This window comes from Eubalaena glacialis, chromosome 10 (genome assembly GCF_028564815.1).
Source record: "Eubalaena glacialis isolate mEubGla1 chromosome 10, mEubGla1.1.hap2.+ XY, whole genome shotgun sequence".
Classification (NCBI taxonomy): Eukaryota; Metazoa; Chordata; class Mammalia; order Artiodactyla; family Balaenidae; genus Eubalaena; species Eubalaena glacialis.
Genome location: NC_083725.1, coordinates 114576293 through 114593272, shown reverse-complemented (window position 1 = coordinate 114593272; position 16980 = coordinate 114576293). Strand labels below are relative to the sequence as shown.

Here is a 16980-nt window from a genome sequence, read left to right as displayed (position 1 = left end):
TCCCGCATGCCACAACAAAGATCCCGCATGCAGCAACTAAGACCCGGCGCAGCCAAATAAATAAATAAATAAATATTTAAAAAAAAAAAAAAAACAGCAAGGAATTGAAAACAGCCCAAGTAGCCAAAAATAGAGAAGGGTCTAAATAAATCATAATATACCCACGCCATAGACTATTATGTGACTACAAAAAAAGTTTCATGTAATTATTGACATACAATCTATTTCTGAGTTTACGACAGGCTATAACAACTTATTTATATTTGATACCATTTCCATTAAAAATCTCTATCAGTAAAACTCAGAAAGTGAATACATCAAAATGTTAACTAACACAGATTATCTATGGAGAGTTATGCCACCGATTCGTTTTCATTTTTTCCTTTCTGCATTTTCTGATTTTTTTCTAAAATTGACATTCAGTGAAGGTGAATTTTTTCAATCATATGTACCTATTATATATCGGTTTGACTATACATGAAATATTCCTGAAAGACTACATAAGAACTGGTAACATTGATGCCTCTGTTAACAAAAGGTCGGTGGCTAAGGGTCAGGACGTATGGAAGAAAATTTTTTTCACTATGTACCTTTGTAGCCTTTGAATTTTGAACCATATGAGTTTATTTATGGAAAAACCCAAACAAACTTTTTGGCCAACCCAATACAAATATAAACTAAATTTAAATTTTGAAACAAACAAAAGATTTATGGGGCATCTTCGACATTTCACAAACCACATTTTTGTGTAGCAGTGAATGTGGAAGGAGACTATTTATATGAGAGTTGCAACTCAGATACCTAGAGGTTTCAGGAAGATAAATGAGGGACTGAGCTGGTATGGGCAATAGAGAGTGGTGGGGACTGGGGCCAACCAGAAAGCAGGGGCCCTCTCTATGTGGCAACACGATTCTGCCTTGGCTGATCAGGCCATCAATAAAAGTCAAACATCCAGGCTTTCATATGCAATTTCTCATTTTGAAACATGTGCTGGAACTTCCCCGGTGGTCCAGTGGTTAATGCAGGGGGCCTGGGTTTGATCCCTGGTCAGGGAACTAGATCCTGCATGCTGCAACTAAGATCCCGCATGCCACAACTAAAGATCCCACAAGTGGCAACGAATATCCAGCGTGCCACAACTAAGACCCAGTGCAGGCAAATAATAAATAAATAAATAAACAAACAAACGTGCTACCTCCCCCGCCCCCCAAAACACAAGTCTCTATAGGCCAGGCACTGGCGCCAGTTTGCAATCCCTACTACATTATTGTGGAATATTCTTGTTGAGAGGTGCAGGGGATGTTAAGGAGGGGTCAAATGGTGGTTGCAGGGCACAGACTTAAAGCAAGCATCCCGACTTCAGTTCTAACAGCAGCTGGTTAACAGTGACTTGGAGGGAGGTGAATGTTTACGGGCTGCCAGGCCTTCTCAAGGGCATCAGCATTTTAACAGAGCTGGGAGCCCGAGCCTACCCTCTGAGGCCATTTAAGAGTGGAATTAGAGGCTCAATGCAGAAAGGTGAGCCCTTCCAGCTCTCCCGGAAGAGACAGCCTCCACGTAAGGCTGGGCTGGTCAGAGACCAAAGTCAAGGTGTAGAAGCAGGCTGCCAGACCGCCGCCCTGATCACTTGCCTCTGGGCTCCCCACCTCCCTGCCTGTGGCCGCCCTCTCCCCGCCCACTCTGCTTGGTCACACTCTGTCCAGCTTACAGCCCAAGTCTCATCTGTCTCCCCTGCAGGTTCCCTGACCACTCGGGGTGGAGGCAGGACTCAGATCATGGCTGTTCATTCCTCTGAGCCCCAGCCCCTTCCATCCAACAGGCTCCCTCCTTGGGGTCACTCCCATCCTCTGAGTCTCATGAAATGAGACTAGGAAGACCTCTTTCTTAGGGTGGCTGTGAGTTATGTGGGATGAAGGGTGAGGAAATTGCAGATAAGAGACCACTTTTTATCCATCAGAGTAGCAAAGGTTTTATCACTGAGTGATAACACTCAGTGCTTGTGAGCATAAAATGAAATGCGACATTTTCATACCCTGCTTCTGAGACTGTATGCCAGTATATTTGTGAATGGCTGTTTGAAAGTATATTTCAAAGTATATATCAAAGTATGTAGGCAAATCTACAAAACAGGGTTTAGATGATGGTTGTCTAGGGCTGGAAGGTCCAAGGGAAAGGCAGAGTGACTGCCAGTGGGCACAGAGTTTCTTTTGGAGGTGAAAAAAGTGTTCTAAAACTAGACTGCAATGATGGTTGTACAACTCCAAATATTCTAAAACTCACTGGGGAATTCCCTGGCAGTCCAGTGGTTAGGACTTGGTGCTTTCACTGCCCGGGCCCGAGTTCAATCCCTGGTCAGGGAACTAAGATCCAAAAAAAAAAAAAAAAAAAAAAAGGCGGCCAAAAAAAAAAAAAATAGCTTTACTGAGATATTTTTAATTGAGGTATAATTTATATACCACATTATTCACCCATTTGAGAGGACAATTCGGTGATTTTTTTTTTTTTTTTTTTTTTTTGCCCTTCTGCGCGGCGCGGCTTGCAGGATTTTAGTTCCCCGACCAGGGATTGAACCCGGGCCCCAGCAGTAAAATCGCCAAGTCCTAACCACTGGACCGCCAGGGAATTCCCTCAATAAAGCTATTTTTTAATTTTTATTTACTTATTTATTTATTTTGGCTGCGTTGGGTCTTCGTTGCTGCGCGCGGGCTTTCTCTAGTTGCCGCGAGCTGGGGCTACTCTTTGTTGCGGTGCACGGGCTTCTCATTGCGGTGGCTTGTCTTGTTGCAGAGCACGGGCTCTAGGTGCACGGGCTTCAGTAGTTGTGGCTCACAGGCTCTAGAGCGCAGGCTCAGTAGTTGTGGTGCAGCGGCTTAGTTGCTCCGCGGCATGTGGGGTCTTCCTGGACCAGGGATCGAACTTGTGTCCCCTGCATTGGCAAGCAGATTCTTAACCACTGTGCCACCAGGAAGTCCAAGCTATTTTTTAAATGCACAGATTTATGTACAAACTTGTCTCCGCATCATTTATGATAGAAACAAAGTTTTAAACAATCCAAACATCCAGCCTTGGGGTAAAATTAAAGTCCATCCTCACTACAGAACCCCTATGGTTGAGGGAAGTCCGGAATCAGACCACCGGGATGGAAGGCACTTCCAGCTGAGTGACCTTGAGCAAGGTGCTGACCTTCACTGAGGCTCACTTTTCCCCCCTATTAAATGGAAATGGTGTTTTCTTCATCAGCTAGTCGTAGGGAGTCAATGAGATAAGCCGTGTAGTGTTCAGGGCAGTCCCTGCACACTGGAAGACCTCAGTAAATCCCAGTAAATACTTGGTCGTTAAATGACCCCACTCTCACATGTGTTCATTCTCTAGTTCATCCTGACAGCCATATGACTCCCTCTTGACAAATGGGGAAGCCTGGGACTGTTAGGTGACTTAAGTCACACGGTCAGTAAAACAAGAGTCAGAATTAGCTAAGCTTTCCCCTCCCCTCCCTCCGACCTTCTCCTGGGTCCCCCTCTCCTCCCTCAGACCCATAGGATGGGATACAGTTGGGTGTTCCCACACCCCCCCCAACTGCCCTTGATCCACACCCATGGGGTCCCACCTGCCCACCAGGCCCACCTGGCTTTGCCCTGACTTCAGCATCTGTGGGGCCCCAGCTCCTGTCCTCAGGCCTCCAGTTACCTCCTCTTCTAAGAGGCAAACCTCAGAACAGGAGGGGAAGGTCCACCCTGAGATGACCCCACAGGGTGGCTATGGGGAGAGAAGGCCTGGAGCAGCCCAGAGTAGTGTCCAGGCAGGGGGTTGGGGCTCTCAGGACATCCGCACTATACGGACAAATAGCCCTGACCTGGGGGGGCACAGAGTGCTCAGGCCAAACTGCCCTATGGCCACAACCACGCGGTAGGGATCACACAAGGGCAGTCTCACTCCCCCTGAGAGGGGCATGCTCTGATCACTGCCAGAGCCATGGGTATGAGCTGCTCCCCTCCTGCTCTCCCTCCCTGACAGGAACCAAGCCCAGTCCAACTGACCTCTCTCTAGGGACCACCCCTTCTCCTGCTCTCCACCCAATGAGGTTGCAGAGGGGAGTCTAAGATCCAGATCTAAGCCAATCAGCACACTGCATCCCTGGCCACAGTGATTGACTCAGGGTAGGCACTTGACCTAAATGGATCCAATTGGAGTACATCTCAGGATTCCTGCCAGGAATGCTAAAACAAAGACTCTCTTTATCACCAGATTTCAATCTGTAGCCCCCTGGAGCACCTGCCACCCATCTTGGGGCCAAAAGGAGAGTCCTCCAAGTCTGCAACAACACCAAAAAAACCCACAACAGGACAAAAAGCTGAGACTGGGGAGCTGAGTCCTGATCATATGTTTGCATCCTGATCAGGTCTTGCCTGAAGCTACCCCTGGATTGTGTAGTTCAAAAAGCCTAAAAATCCTGTTCTGCTGAAGCAAGTTTAGGTTGGGTTTTCTATTACTTACAACCAGGAGAATCCTAAATGATACATGGCAGAGGTGTCAGATACACACCCAAGATAACTGTTTGACCCTCATGTCAAAAGCCAAGGACAAAGGGTACCATCTTACCCAGAAGGGTCTGCCCTGTCCCTCCTCTTTGAGGTCTCAGGCCCCGTTGGCTGGAAGGTAGCCCCAGGACCTCTGCCCATACACACCCCCAACACATACACACACACATGCCACACACAGCACTGGGTAGACTTTTATTTTAAAGTCAAAGGCACAGCCTGGATGGGCTGAGGCAGTGACTGTGGATGCCCACTCCAGACCCCCAAGGCGCCACCCCCAGCTAGGGGCAGCTGTGCCAAAGGGGAGGGGATGGGTGAGAAGGGGGCCTCCCCTTTTAGGGGGTCACCTACCTCCTTCGTTAGCCTCAATAGGGGGAAGCAGGTGACATGAAGTGAGGCAGAAATGCTTCAGGGGGTCCCCCAGGGCCTCTCACTGAGCACCCCCGACACAGGTCTTTGGTGGACGTAATTGCACAAACAGTCCATAAAGTGACAGCTCGAGGGGTGCCCCCTCCCAAGAGCAGGACCTCAGGGGAGGGCAGGGGAGAGGTTCCAGTTTCTCCCTGTGGCAACTCAGTGCTTAGAAATGGAGAAGGAGCCCTTCCCTGCCGGGGCAACCCCCTGGGGAAGAAGTGCCTTCCACCAGATGAGGCAGCATCTAGGCAGAGGGCCCCCCACTCCACTCCCCAGCAGGCCCCCTCCCTCCCTGCATCTCTAACTCTATCTGGTAAGACATTAAAAAAAATTCTCTGCTTATAAAAATACTTCTGCTCTGTCTGGGGGTGGGGTGGGGGGGAGGGGAGAGAAGGGTAACAATCCCTGGGGATGGGGCGGAGCGATGCAGGAGGCCTGGGGGCAGTGAGCCGGCCTCCTAGAACACAGCCCCGACCGGGGAGGGGGTCACAGTGACGGGGGCTAGGAGGGGGGCAGGGGACCGTTGGCTCGTCGGGGGGCTCCCTTGGCGGCGGGTGCCCGGCCCGGGACGGCGGGCACGGGGGAGACGCGGCGGGATGTGGCGGCGCTCCGCAGCTTCTGTTTCCGCCGCTTGGCCAGCGGCGCGTTTTCCACGCTCTTCAAGAAGAAACCCTCGCGTTTGCCCCGATTGAACGCCTGGCGGAAAGGAGGCGGTAAGTCCCACCGGCCCGGCCTCGACTTCCAAATCCTAGCTTTGGCCCCCATCCCAGGCCTTCCTTCCCATACCACTAGGTCAGGGCCAACAGGTCTTTGGCCTCCAGCCTCTCAAACGGTCAGGGTCCCGACAGGTCAGAGGCCTGGACTCGGCTGAACTCAACCTTTCAGGACTCTGCGGAGTCGCCTCCCGCAGGCTCCGCCTCTCCAGCCTCGGTCCCCCACCCCACGCAGGCCGCGCCCCTCACCAGAAAGGTGGCGTTGAGCCCGGAGCGCACAGCTGGCCCCGAGGACTCCAGCACGTCCGGCGTCCGTAGCGGAGGCGAGGAGCGCGCGCTGCCGTCCTGCAGCCACGAGCTGCCCCGCAGTCCCTCGAGCTTCAGCCGCTTGGTGGGATCCACAGTCAGGAGCCCTGGAGGCAGGATGGGGGAAGTGTTGGGGGGCTGTGTGTAGAGGCTGCGCCCCAGAGACATCCTAGCAGCCCCACTCTCCTCCCCACAAGTCCCCCACCAGGACACCTGACCCAGTAGCAATCCCTGTCCCATCGTGACCCCATGGCCTCCCCCTCCCCAACCATGATCTGTGACCTCCCGGCTTCGCACCTCGGACCAGCTCCTTGGCTTCCTCAGACACGCCTTGCCAGGCCTCCCCGTCAAGGGAGAAGCGCCCCTCGCGGATCTTGCACATTATCTCCGCCGCCTGGCTCTGCCCGCCCTGGCCTGAGGCCCCCTGGAAGGGGACCTGGCCTGACAGCATCATGTACTGGGGGGTGAAAAGTGAGACCAGTCCAGACTAGGGGGCCAGTGGAGGCCAGGAGACTGACTTAAGCCACTGCAGGACCATTCACCCTCTCCAAGAGGCTAACTCCTGAGGCCCATGGGTTAAGAACTCTGACTTCCAACTCCTAAAACTAGGATGCCCGGACCCCAGCACCAGAGAGACCTCGCCTCTGTATTAGGACGACTTCTGACCCCAGCCTCAGACCAAACCCTGCCACCCCAACAAGAGAACTCCTGTCCCCAGGCTCGGAGGACCCTGACATCTCCTCGGAGACCCCGTCCCATACCAGAATGACGCCAAGGCTCCAGAGGTCGCAGGACTCGTCGTAGCCCTGCTGCGCCAGCAGCTCGGGGGCCGCGTACTGCAGCGTAAAGCAGGGTGTCTGCATGGGCCCCGCTGGGCTCTGCGGGCGCAGACGCGCGAACCCGAAGTCGATGATCTTCACCGGGGCTCCGGGCGTATCATCGGCGTACAGGATGTTCTATGAGGGCGGCGAGGCGGCCGTCAGAGACTGGCCCTCCGCGCCGAAGCCCTCCCAGTCCGCTGAGGCCCCGCGCCCACCTCGGGCTTGAGGTCGCGGTGCACCACCCCCGCCTCCTCGTGCATGAAGCTCACTGCCGACACGAGGCTGCGCAAGATCTGGCTCGCCTCGGACTCGCTGAAGTGCCGCTTCTTGCGGATGTGCTCCAGCAGCTCCCCACCCTGCAGTAGCTCCAGGACCAGGTACGTGTGCAGCTGCGGGCGGCGCAACGGGCCAAGGTCACCACCTGGGTTACTGTCACCACCTACCCAACCGGGCCGGGCCCCACCCGCCAGCCAGATCCTGCCCCGCGGTCAACATCAAGCTCCGCCCCCGGCTTCAGGCCCCGTCCGTGTTCGAACCCTGACCTCAAGACCACCCCAAGAACCACCTTAGGACTCGCTTCAGTTTCTACCCCGTACTTTTTTCCAGGCCCCCGTCCCTTTGGCCACCTTAAAACCCGCCGCCCTAAATCCTCCCCCTGCCCCGTTCCCTTGGCCATCCTCAGCTCCGCCATCCGGTCCTCAGGCCCTACTCCCCTGAAATCCCACTTCCCTGACCTCCGGGTCCTCAGGCCCCCGTACCTATCCTCAGGCCCCGCCCATGGCGCGCTCAGGCCCCGCCTCCTGTCCTCCTCCCCGCCCCCTCCCCGCCCCCCACGGGCAGGCTCTAGCGTCCCTGCGCTCCGCCCTAGCCCAGGAAGGCGTCACCTGGTCCTGATGCACTTCGTGCAGCTTCACCACGTTGGGGTGCGACTGGCACAGCCGCAGGGCGGCCACTTCGCGCTGCGTGTTCGCCTCCAGCCTGGGGGCAGGGCAGGCGGGGTCAGGACAGCTGACCTCCGGCCCCGCCCTCCCCGAATCCGCTCAGCAGAACCCCGCTCACCCCGGGCCCGCCCACCTGCGGCTGAGGATTTTGACCGCGAACTCTTGGCCGTTCTGTAGCTGGCGGCAGCGGCGACACACGGAGAAGCTACCCTGGCCCAACGCGGGTTCCCGCAGGTCCAGTTCGTACTGCTGGAAGAAGGGCGAGTCCTGGGGGCAAAGGGGACGCGTCAGAGGTCCTACCGGGAGCCTTGCGGCCATGCCACGCCCCAGTTCAGAGAGGCTACGGACTTCACCGGAGCCACAGCGTGCGCCTGCTGAAGCCAGATCTGGAGTCCCCAAGCCCAGATGCCCCCAAGCCCACTTCTCGCCACCCTGGCCCAACCCACCTGCATCATGGCGCTCCTGGCCAACGCTGCCCGGCCAGGCCGGTCTCCAGCAATAGACGCTTCCAGCACATCGGTCATCACCGCGTTGTTGTGGTCAAACAGGATGGACGGTGCCACGAAGGAGTATCCCTGGCGGAGGAGGGGTGTTGTCAGGGGTGGATGGAGGTGCAGATGGAGTCCCCGAAGGCCCAGACCCAGCGGGAAGGAGGGCGGGGGCAGAGGAAAGACCCTGGAGTAGGGGATGTTGCTTTTGCATCCTGGTGCACATAGGATGTATGGACATTTTATTCCACCTTGTTCTCTGATCTCTTGGGACCATGTCTGTCCCCCCACCAGTCTGCGACTCTACCTTTCTCATCACAGTGATCCCCCCAAGTGCCAAGGGCATCATCTGGCACAGTGTAGTGGCCCAGAATATGATAGGCTGAATACATGAAAGAACTGTGGCCTGGCATCACACATACTTAACATAGGAGAATTCAACTCTACCCACTCAGGACAAAAAGTCTTTATTCCTTCCTTTCAAATCAAACTTTGGCCTCCTCTGCAAGGGGGGCTACTGAGGAAATGTAAAGAGAAACCAAAGTTAATTCTTTGCCTTTCCTAACAATCCACATCCTGGCAATTCAAGGGACTCTCAAGGGTAATTTTAACAATGTGTTGTTTTCTCCTAAAAATGCAGCGCCGCTGTGTGCGCTAGAATGCAAGCTCCACGTGGGTGGGATTATTGTCTGTCAAGTTTATTGTTACGTCCCCAGTGCCTGGCACATTGAAGGCACTCAATACATATTTTTGAATCATTAAATGAATGAATGAAAGTAACCACTGATTCACAAGAAAACTTGCTCATTAGGACTGTGAGATCGAGGATGGATCGCAGTAGATCGAGGGATATTCAAGCACAGAGCTGTCCCTTGTGAGAGCTTCATAGAGGGGAACTGATCCATCCATACTTGATATTGGCCTATTCTTATTTAATATTTATGGACCATGTCCTACAGGCCAGGCCCCCAAGCTGGACTCAGGGACACAGAAATTAAACACATAGTCCCTGCCCTCTGGGAGCTTCAGACCAGGTGAGGCAGTCTCAGTCAGCATCGGGATAAAACCTGACAAACTGTTTAGAAGGAGATTTTTGTCTGTAGCGGGCTGGTGCACAAGGAAAGGGTGACCCAGGGCCAGAGGAGCAGGGAAGACTTCACATGCGGACAGCACTGGAGAACGAGGCTTGAATTTTGCCAGGTGAGCAACTATTCCCTCCAGGTTGAGGGAACCACATATGCAAAGGTACAGAGGTGTGTTCTGGAACCTCTGAGCAGTTCAGAGGTGCTAGAGCACCGAGTGGAATAACAGGGTGCTGAGGCTAGGGTGCTGAGCAGAGATCACATCATGCAAGGCCTTGTATGCCCAGCAGAGGAGTTGGGACTTGTCCAACAGGCCTAAGCTTCTAAAACTGGGTGGAGGGGGCCTATGCCCCCAGGAATGTGATATGGTATGCCAAAGGGACATGCAAAGCCACAGTATAAACAAGGCATCTCTTCCTAAGTGTCCCCTTAAGCAAGTGAATAATTTAAAACAATATTTTTACGTAACAATAAAGAGAGATGATGGAGAGGAAGGGAAATTAACATGAAATTTCAAGATAAACCAGGAAATTCAAAGGCATGTCCTGCCAAGGTGGTCTCTGTGACTGACAATTCTAGATTCCGCACGAGTGGAGAGATCTAGAGGAGATGCTGAGTCCTGATCAGGACACAGGGCCTATGCAGTGCCCATAGGTCAGCCAGGGCTGAGGCTGGCAGCAGCATCCTGCCTCCCCCGCATCTGTGGTTCTATGAACGCTCACTCACCTGGAAGATGCGAGGATCCCCAGGTGGGGGGCTTCCAGGGGGTGAGTAGACAGGCTCCAGCCGGGTAAATTCCTCTGCAAAGTTGCCCACATCCAGTTCTGAGCGGATCTGGGGTCGGAATGGGGCTGGAATCTTCCTGGCAGCCAGAGCAGCCCAATCCAGACCCTGGAGAAAAGGAATGAGAGATAGGGGGTCAAAGGGCAGGAAGTGGAAACCCCTGTCCACTCAGGCCACCCTCACCAGGCAGCTCCTCAGTGAGGCAAAGGTCTCGCTGGCATTTGTGTGGGAAGCTGTTCTTCCTGCCTCCCCAGCTTCTGTTTCCCTTCCTCTGATAAAAGAATCCCTATTTCTCTTGGAGAACCACCCCTCCACCACACTCAGCCAATTCTGGGGCTTTTAATAGAATTGATGTGCAAAAAAAACCAAATCTCTTTCTCCTACTGGACTTAAATTTGGGAGGATATGGGCCTGGAACTGCTGGGGACCCCCTCAATGTCTAATGATGAAGTACCTATGCAGAAAAGCAGAACCCAGAGACAAAGAAAGAAATTCCTGATAACACAGATTCAGCACCTGGATTCAGCCTTGCCTGAAGTCAAACCACTTTTCCTTGGACTTTTCATTTATGGGAGCTAAAACATTCCTTTTTATGTTTAAACTAGTATGGCGGAGCCTGTTCGTTGCCTGCCCAACATCCATTCTCCTGGTCTTCCTTAGTACTATAGCCCCAATTTTATTTCAGGAACCAATGTACACAACTAAAAAATAGTATTTTATAAACTTCCTTGCAGCTCGCAGTGACCAATTACTTGTAAGCAAAAATTACAAGGTAGGAATCCAGGGAAAGAGCCTGAAGAGGAGGGTGAACAGTTGGTAAGGTGCCCTTTTTGCCCTTGCACTCCTTCTTCTTCGTGCTTCCCACCTGGAGAGCAACCTAGATAGCAAGAGCTCCAGCAGTCATCTTGTACCACGAGGCAACCTTGGGGACAGAGGCTACGTGCTAAGAATAGAGGAGCATTTAAAAAGAAAAAAGAAAAAAAATTGAACTTGGCTTCATGAAGACACCACAGCAGCCCCAGCCTGCCAACTTCTGGATTTCTTTTATGTGAGAAAATAAATAAATAGACGTCTATCTTGTTTAGACCGCTATTCATTCCTATCTCTGTTCTTAGCAGCCAGACTCTGTTCCACAGATATCACCATCTTGAGTTGGACTTTTTGTCACTTGCAGCCTAGAGGCCTGTCCTGGGCTTGAAGGCCCCAGTTCTGGCACCAGGGACCTGAGCATTGCTATCACCAAAGAGGCTGTCTCAAGAGAAGGGGGAATAAGGGCACCATCAGGCCTCGAAAACCTTGGGGCGCCTCTCCAGTGTGACTACTGGCCCACCTACTCCCAGCACCTAGGGCCTGGCATGTGCTCAGGGTGGGTTGAGGAATTCACTTAAGGAAACTGACACTGTTCAGTCACTTCGCCCACAAAGGGACATCTTCACCGCAGAGACTTAGACTCCTGTCTGAGAAAGCTTCTCTGAGGGCCCTTCCAAGCAGTACTTGCTGGGAAGATTCAAGGAGATGGCGCTCATAGCAAGGGTAACTGGGTGCCTGGCCCACTATAAGTGCCCAGAAGTGGATGCTTTTGTTTCTACGTCAGACAAGGCAAATTTAATACCCACATGTAAACAGAACATAACAGTTAAGAGCATGGGCTTTCAAGCCACCCAGATGCGGGTTTAAATCTGAGCTCCATCACTTAGCTCAGTGATCTTGGGCAAATTACTTAACCTCTCTGAACCTCAGTTTCCTCATCTGTAAAGATGAAGATAATCAGGAAGGTTCTGAGGCTTACATGAAATAATGCAAGCAAGGGGCCAAGACACAGGTGTTCACTGTTACAGGGCCCTGTTAGGCAATGATGCTGGCCAGGCATAGTGCCCGAGCCAGTGAGGTCTCACAAGGACAGAATTCACTCTGCACTGCACCCTAAACTGTGTGTGCTTTTAACAAGTGAACAAAACCCACGTGGTTGATTCAGACATGTCCATCTGAAGAACAGGCACACAGCCTGTACAGGTACAAAGACCAAAACCCTGAGTGGATGCAAGAGTCATAAGATTTGGGCTGACAGCAGACCTGGGATCTGTTCCCAGCTCTACACTTTTACTGTGTGATCTTGGGCAAGTCACCTTGCTCCTCTGAACCTGTCCAGTGAAAGGACTGATGAATTCATTCTCAAGTCCCTGCCAGCCCTACCAGGCAATGAACCTAGAATGCTTTCCTGCAAGAACACATCTTCCAAGTTTCAATAGAGACGGCTGAGAAGACAAGCCTGGTTTCTTTATCTGAGAGGTTTTCCAAATCAAGTGAAACTGGCCAGCCTCAGACCATCCCTCCAGTGTCCCCCAACCCAGAGCAGTAGCCTGGCCCCGGTGTGTGCAGACAGGTATGGGGGCGAGCCAGGAGCCTCACCTGGAAGAAGGGGTGGTTCCTAACTTCCTGCGCCCCCTGGTGTCCTGCACCCAGCCGCTTCTTGGGGTCCTTGCAAAGTAGCCGCTGCAGTAGATCCTGTGCCACTGGCCCAATCCGGGGGGGGAAGGGAGGGGAGCACTTCAGGATCCGTCTGGGAGGATTGGTGGGGGGGCGTCAGGGGCAGCAAGCCCCCCCTCCAGCCCTGCCCAGTCCCCTCGGCCGCCCTCTGCTTCCAACCCTGCTCACCGAGACACCTCTGCCTGCGTGTTCCTCTCGCCCTCCAGGGTGAAGGGCGAGGCCCCTGTCAGCAGCTCGAAGAGCAGGATGCCTAGGCTCCACCAGTCCACAGCCTGCGGGGCAGAGCCAGGGTGAGGGCCTGCGGCCACCCCTACCTCACCACACCCACCCCTCTGCTCCCCTGCCAACCCACCTTGCCATGGCCCGACTTGCTGCGGATAATCTCAGGGGCCATGTACTCGATGGTGCCACAGAAGGAAAAGGTCCGCTCTTTCTGGGAGGCAAGAGGACCCGCCCAAGGCTCAGAGTAAGACTCGCTGGACTTGTGAGGGTCGGGGCAGTGGGAACTCCCCACAGGCAGGGCCTGGATCTACTCACCTCTGCACCCCCAAGAAACGCAGAGCCAGGCATGGAGCAGGAGCCGGGAAGGGAAGGCCTGCATGGGGGTGCAGGAGGCCGAGACTGCCCTTCACTCACCTCCTCTGTCAGGAACTCCTTGCTAAGCCCAAAGTCCGTGAGGACGATATGGCCCTCGGAGTCCAGGAGCACGTTCTCCAGCTTCAGGTCTCGGTAGATGATGCCCAGCTGGCAGGAGCAAGAAGGCACTGAGGGTCCCTCCCCCGACACCCTCCGCTCCTGCAGCTCCCGTCCCTGCACCTGGTCCCTGGGGAAGGGGACCTCCAGTGCTGGTGGGGGGCCGGGGTGGGACTGGGCCATTGGATAGGAAAAGCCACTTAAGATGTAAAAGTGGGAATTCCCTGGCAGTCCAGTGGTTAGGACTCAGTGCTTTCACTGCCGGCGCCCAGGTTCATTCCCTGGTCAGGGAACTAAGATCCCATAAGCCGCAAAGCACGACCAAAAAAAAAAAAAAGATGTCAAAGCAAGGAAGGAGGACACCACGGAGAGGCCGCAGGGGAGCAGGCCCCAAGTCCCCAGGGAGAGGAGCCCCATCTCATGACGGCTTTGGGAGCCAAGGCATGAGGTCTCCGTTTGCAGAAGTTCTGTGAACGTGGCCCCGGGAAGCAGCCTCGAGTCCCCTGTGAGAGGAAAGCCCCTTCGAGAAGACCCCAGGGGAGGAGACCCCACCAGGCAGCACCGAGGCCTTCTTTCCAGGAGGCCTAAGGGAAGCAGCTCCCGTCCCCACCGAGGCCACCAGCCCTCAGAAAGCCCAAGGCCACTATGTTCACAGGCCCCTTCTAAGGCCAAGGCCCAGGCCCAGTCCCCACGGCCACAGCCAGGTGGCCAGGTCCTCACCCACCTTATGCAGGTGTTCCAGGGCCAGCACGATCTCGCCCCCATACACGCGCACCTCAGCCTCCTTGAAGTACTGGCGCTGGTAGAGGTGGGTGAACATTTCGCCGCCGTTCACATAGTCTGGGGGCGGGGGGTGGGTGAAAGTTGCGAAGTAGCCCCCTTGGGTGGCCCCCCCGCCTCCATGGCCCCCAGGGTTGGAAGGTGTCTGCCCTTACCCAGGATGAGGTGCAGCTTGGCGTCCGTCTGGAAGGCGTAGTGCAGCGTGACCAGGAAGGGTGCCTGGCGCACCAGCTCCAGCACGGAGCGCTCGGTGCGCGTGTGCTCCTGCGTCTTGGCTCGCTGCACCAGCGCCGCCTTGCGCAGCACCTTCATGGCATACAGCTTCCCCGCGTCGTGCCCGCCCGCCTTCCGCACCAGGAACACCTTCCCGTAGGCTGTGGGAGCAGCGAGTGGGCGGAGGGTAGGCCATGAACAGGAGGGTGGTGCAGACTGGTGAGGGTGGGCATGCTGCCAACCCAGGAGGGTGTGCAAGTCGGGGGAGGGAGCTGGGGTGAGAGGCAGGTGTGCAAAAACTGGCAGAGCCTTCTAAGGAAAAGGTGTGCACACCCCCGGGAGGGTGCTCAGCAAAACCAGGGAGGTGATGTGCAAACCAGGCTGGGGGGCACACAACTCCGGGAGGCCTGCAGCGGGGGTGGGGGTGGGGTGGAGGGCGGGTCATGTGCAAACCTGTGGAAGATGAGACAGATGCAAGAGGATGCAAAGCCAAGGAAGGGAGGCAGAGGTACATGCAGACAGGGGAGGGACGGTCAAACCCGAGGAGGGGAGTTTGCAAAGTGGGGGAGAAGGCTCTCATATCTCGCGAGGGGAGGAGCTGTGAATCACACAGGAGAGCTGCAAGCCCCCAAGAGTGTTGGCAGATCCGGGAGGACCTTCCAGGGAGGAGCAATGTCAACGTGGAGCAGCCCTGGGAGTCGGCATGCAAACCATGGCAGGGCCGGGCAAAGCAGGCAAGGCAGGGAGAGGCTGGGGGGCACTGCCGGTGGCCTGGCCCAACCCAGGTGGGTGTGCAAGCGGGAGGCCCGGGGCACCATGCCTGGGACACCTGCCGGTGGATAGGGTTCCTCACCTCCCGTGCCCAGCACCTTGAGCAGCTGGAAGTTCTCCACGCCCACCTTCTCCTCGTGCCCGGTCAGGTTGGCTGCGGGCACAGGGGGCAAATGAACCCAGCCTGTGCATGAACCCTCCCAGCCGGCCTGGGCAGCCATCACCCGGCCTGCACCCCGGGCCACCGCTGCCCCACCTTCGGTGATCTGCAGCTCCACCGCACAGCCCTCGTCCTCGTCCTCGTCCCCCATGGCCGGCGGGTCGCTGGGGCCCGCGAGGCTCAGCTCCGGGCGGCGCCGGTTACATGGCGGCTCCGGCCGGGGCGGGAGCTTCCTGGTGCCGCCTCCGGGGCTGAGGCGGGCGCCGGCGCCGCCTCCCGGCTCCCCGCCCCGCGCGGCCTGAGTCAGGCGCTGGAACGTGACAGCGCCGGGCTGCGGGCGGGCGGGGCGGTCCCATCTCCCGCAGGCGCAGGGGGCTGGTGCTAGGGTTGTGCGCTCTGGGACCCCAGGCGACAATCCTGGGGATCTGGGAACACCCCTTAGGAGCCATGCCTGGGGTCCGTGGATAACCTGGAGCCTCTGTGGGGCGGACACTCCCAAGCCAGGTTTGGGCCCAGGGCGGTAAGTCCACATCAGGCTGTGCCCCAAGGCGGGTGGGGGTCCTACTCAGGTACTTTAGAGCCGCCTTCCCCTCCAGGGTGCCAGCCCTAAGGGCAGCCAAGCAGCTCTGTCCAATTCTTAGCCACCAGTGAAAGTGAGGGATTTCCTAAAAATCACAACCCACTTGCCTCGTTTTTGATCACTCCTTGACCTCAGCAAGTAGGGGAGGGGATCTGTCGGTCCCCTTGACAGATGAGCAGCCTGAAGGCACACGGCCACCCTTGTCCAGCTACTGCCAGCACAGCCCCAGCCCTGCACCTCTCACTCAGCGTGCCTCTCGCTCTTGGTGCTGGGCAGGCTAAGAGGGTCCCAGAAGCCGCCCGGCCCAGCCCAGCTCCCTGTCTATACCCCCCGCAGCCAGCGAGACCCTCTCCCCTGTAGACTTGCCTTTGCAGGGGAGGCCTGGGGGCACAGGCACCCTGAGGACCAAGCCCTGTCTCTGGGCTCCCCTTACCTACAAGGGGCACCGAGAGGGAGCCCAGCCCGACCCCCAGCAGGGAGGGGCAGCCGATTTTCTGACCGAATCTCTCTAAAGCAAGCGGACCTATAAAAGCACCTCAGCCCCCAGCCACCCTTCACAGCCCACCCAGTGCGCGCACCCCGATGTGGCTCTGCCCCCTGTGGTTCCCCAAGCCTGGCACAGAGTAGACCTCGAAAAGGGGTGTCAGAGCCACATAGGGGTGGCCTGCTCTCCCCATCAGGCCCAGAGCCTTGTCCCCCTCCCTGACAACTGACAGGGGCCACCAATAGGGTGGGGCAGCCATCAAAGCCCCCGCCCCGAGGCCTATAGGAGGGGCTTCCAGCTGCTCAGCCCCACTGGAGGCCAGGGGGGTCCACTCCCATGCCACCAGCCTCAGAAACTCAGGCTGAGAGGAGGCAGGCAGAGCGGTGGGTTATCCCCAAGGGGAGGGCTGTGGAAACCCTGAGTCAGGCTGCAGTAGGTCACCCTGGGGAGGCTGGCCTGGCAACCCCTCCCAGCTCTTCCCACCCCCAGATTCAGGTTGCCTCACCTCGGCCGGGCAGCCCCACCCTACTCTGGGCGGCCCCAGGTGCCTTGACTCACGTCCTGTCGCCCAGTCTAATGGCCCCCTTCCCGGGCGTCAGTCATCCCAGAGGCCCTGGTCAGAGACCCCGGCGTCCTTCCCACCTCGTGTGTCCCTCCACAACAGCCCCTGGCACCAGGCGACACCCCAAGGGCGGTAAATTCCCTGGGGAGGGGCTCAGCCCCAAA

The 16980-nt window shown here is 56.1% G+C and overlaps 1 protein-coding gene across 2 annotated transcripts; it reads right to left on the bottom strand.

Moving 5' to 3' along the window:
• Nucleotides 1-4719: 4719 nt before the first annotated feature.
• RPS6KA4 (ribosomal protein S6 kinase A4) lies at nt 4720-15418 on the bottom strand. Of its 2 annotated transcripts, none has more exons than XM_061203559.1 (17): nt 15287-15418; nt 15113-15184; nt 14202-14420; nt 13991-14106; nt 13210-13317; nt 12926-13006; nt 12742-12845; nt 12496-12646; nt 10030-10194; nt 8180-8308; nt 7867-8000; nt 7677-7770; nt 7008-7181; nt 6733-6927; nt 6269-6428; nt 5915-6078; nt 4720-5648 (listed from the first exon to the last, which is right to left on the bottom strand). In XM_061203559.1, exons 1-17 carry the CDS (start codon nt 15339-15341, stop codon nt 5454-5456), a joined length of 2316 nt encoding a protein of 771 aa, XP_061059542.1. In that variant the 5' UTR covers nt 15342-15418; the 3' UTR covers nt 4720-5453. The 2 variants fall into 2 exon arrangements, with proteins under 2 accessions (XP_061059542.1, XP_061059543.1); XM_061203560.1 differs by having other exon boundaries at nt 7062-7181.
• Nucleotides 15419-16980: the final 1562 nt, after the last annotated feature.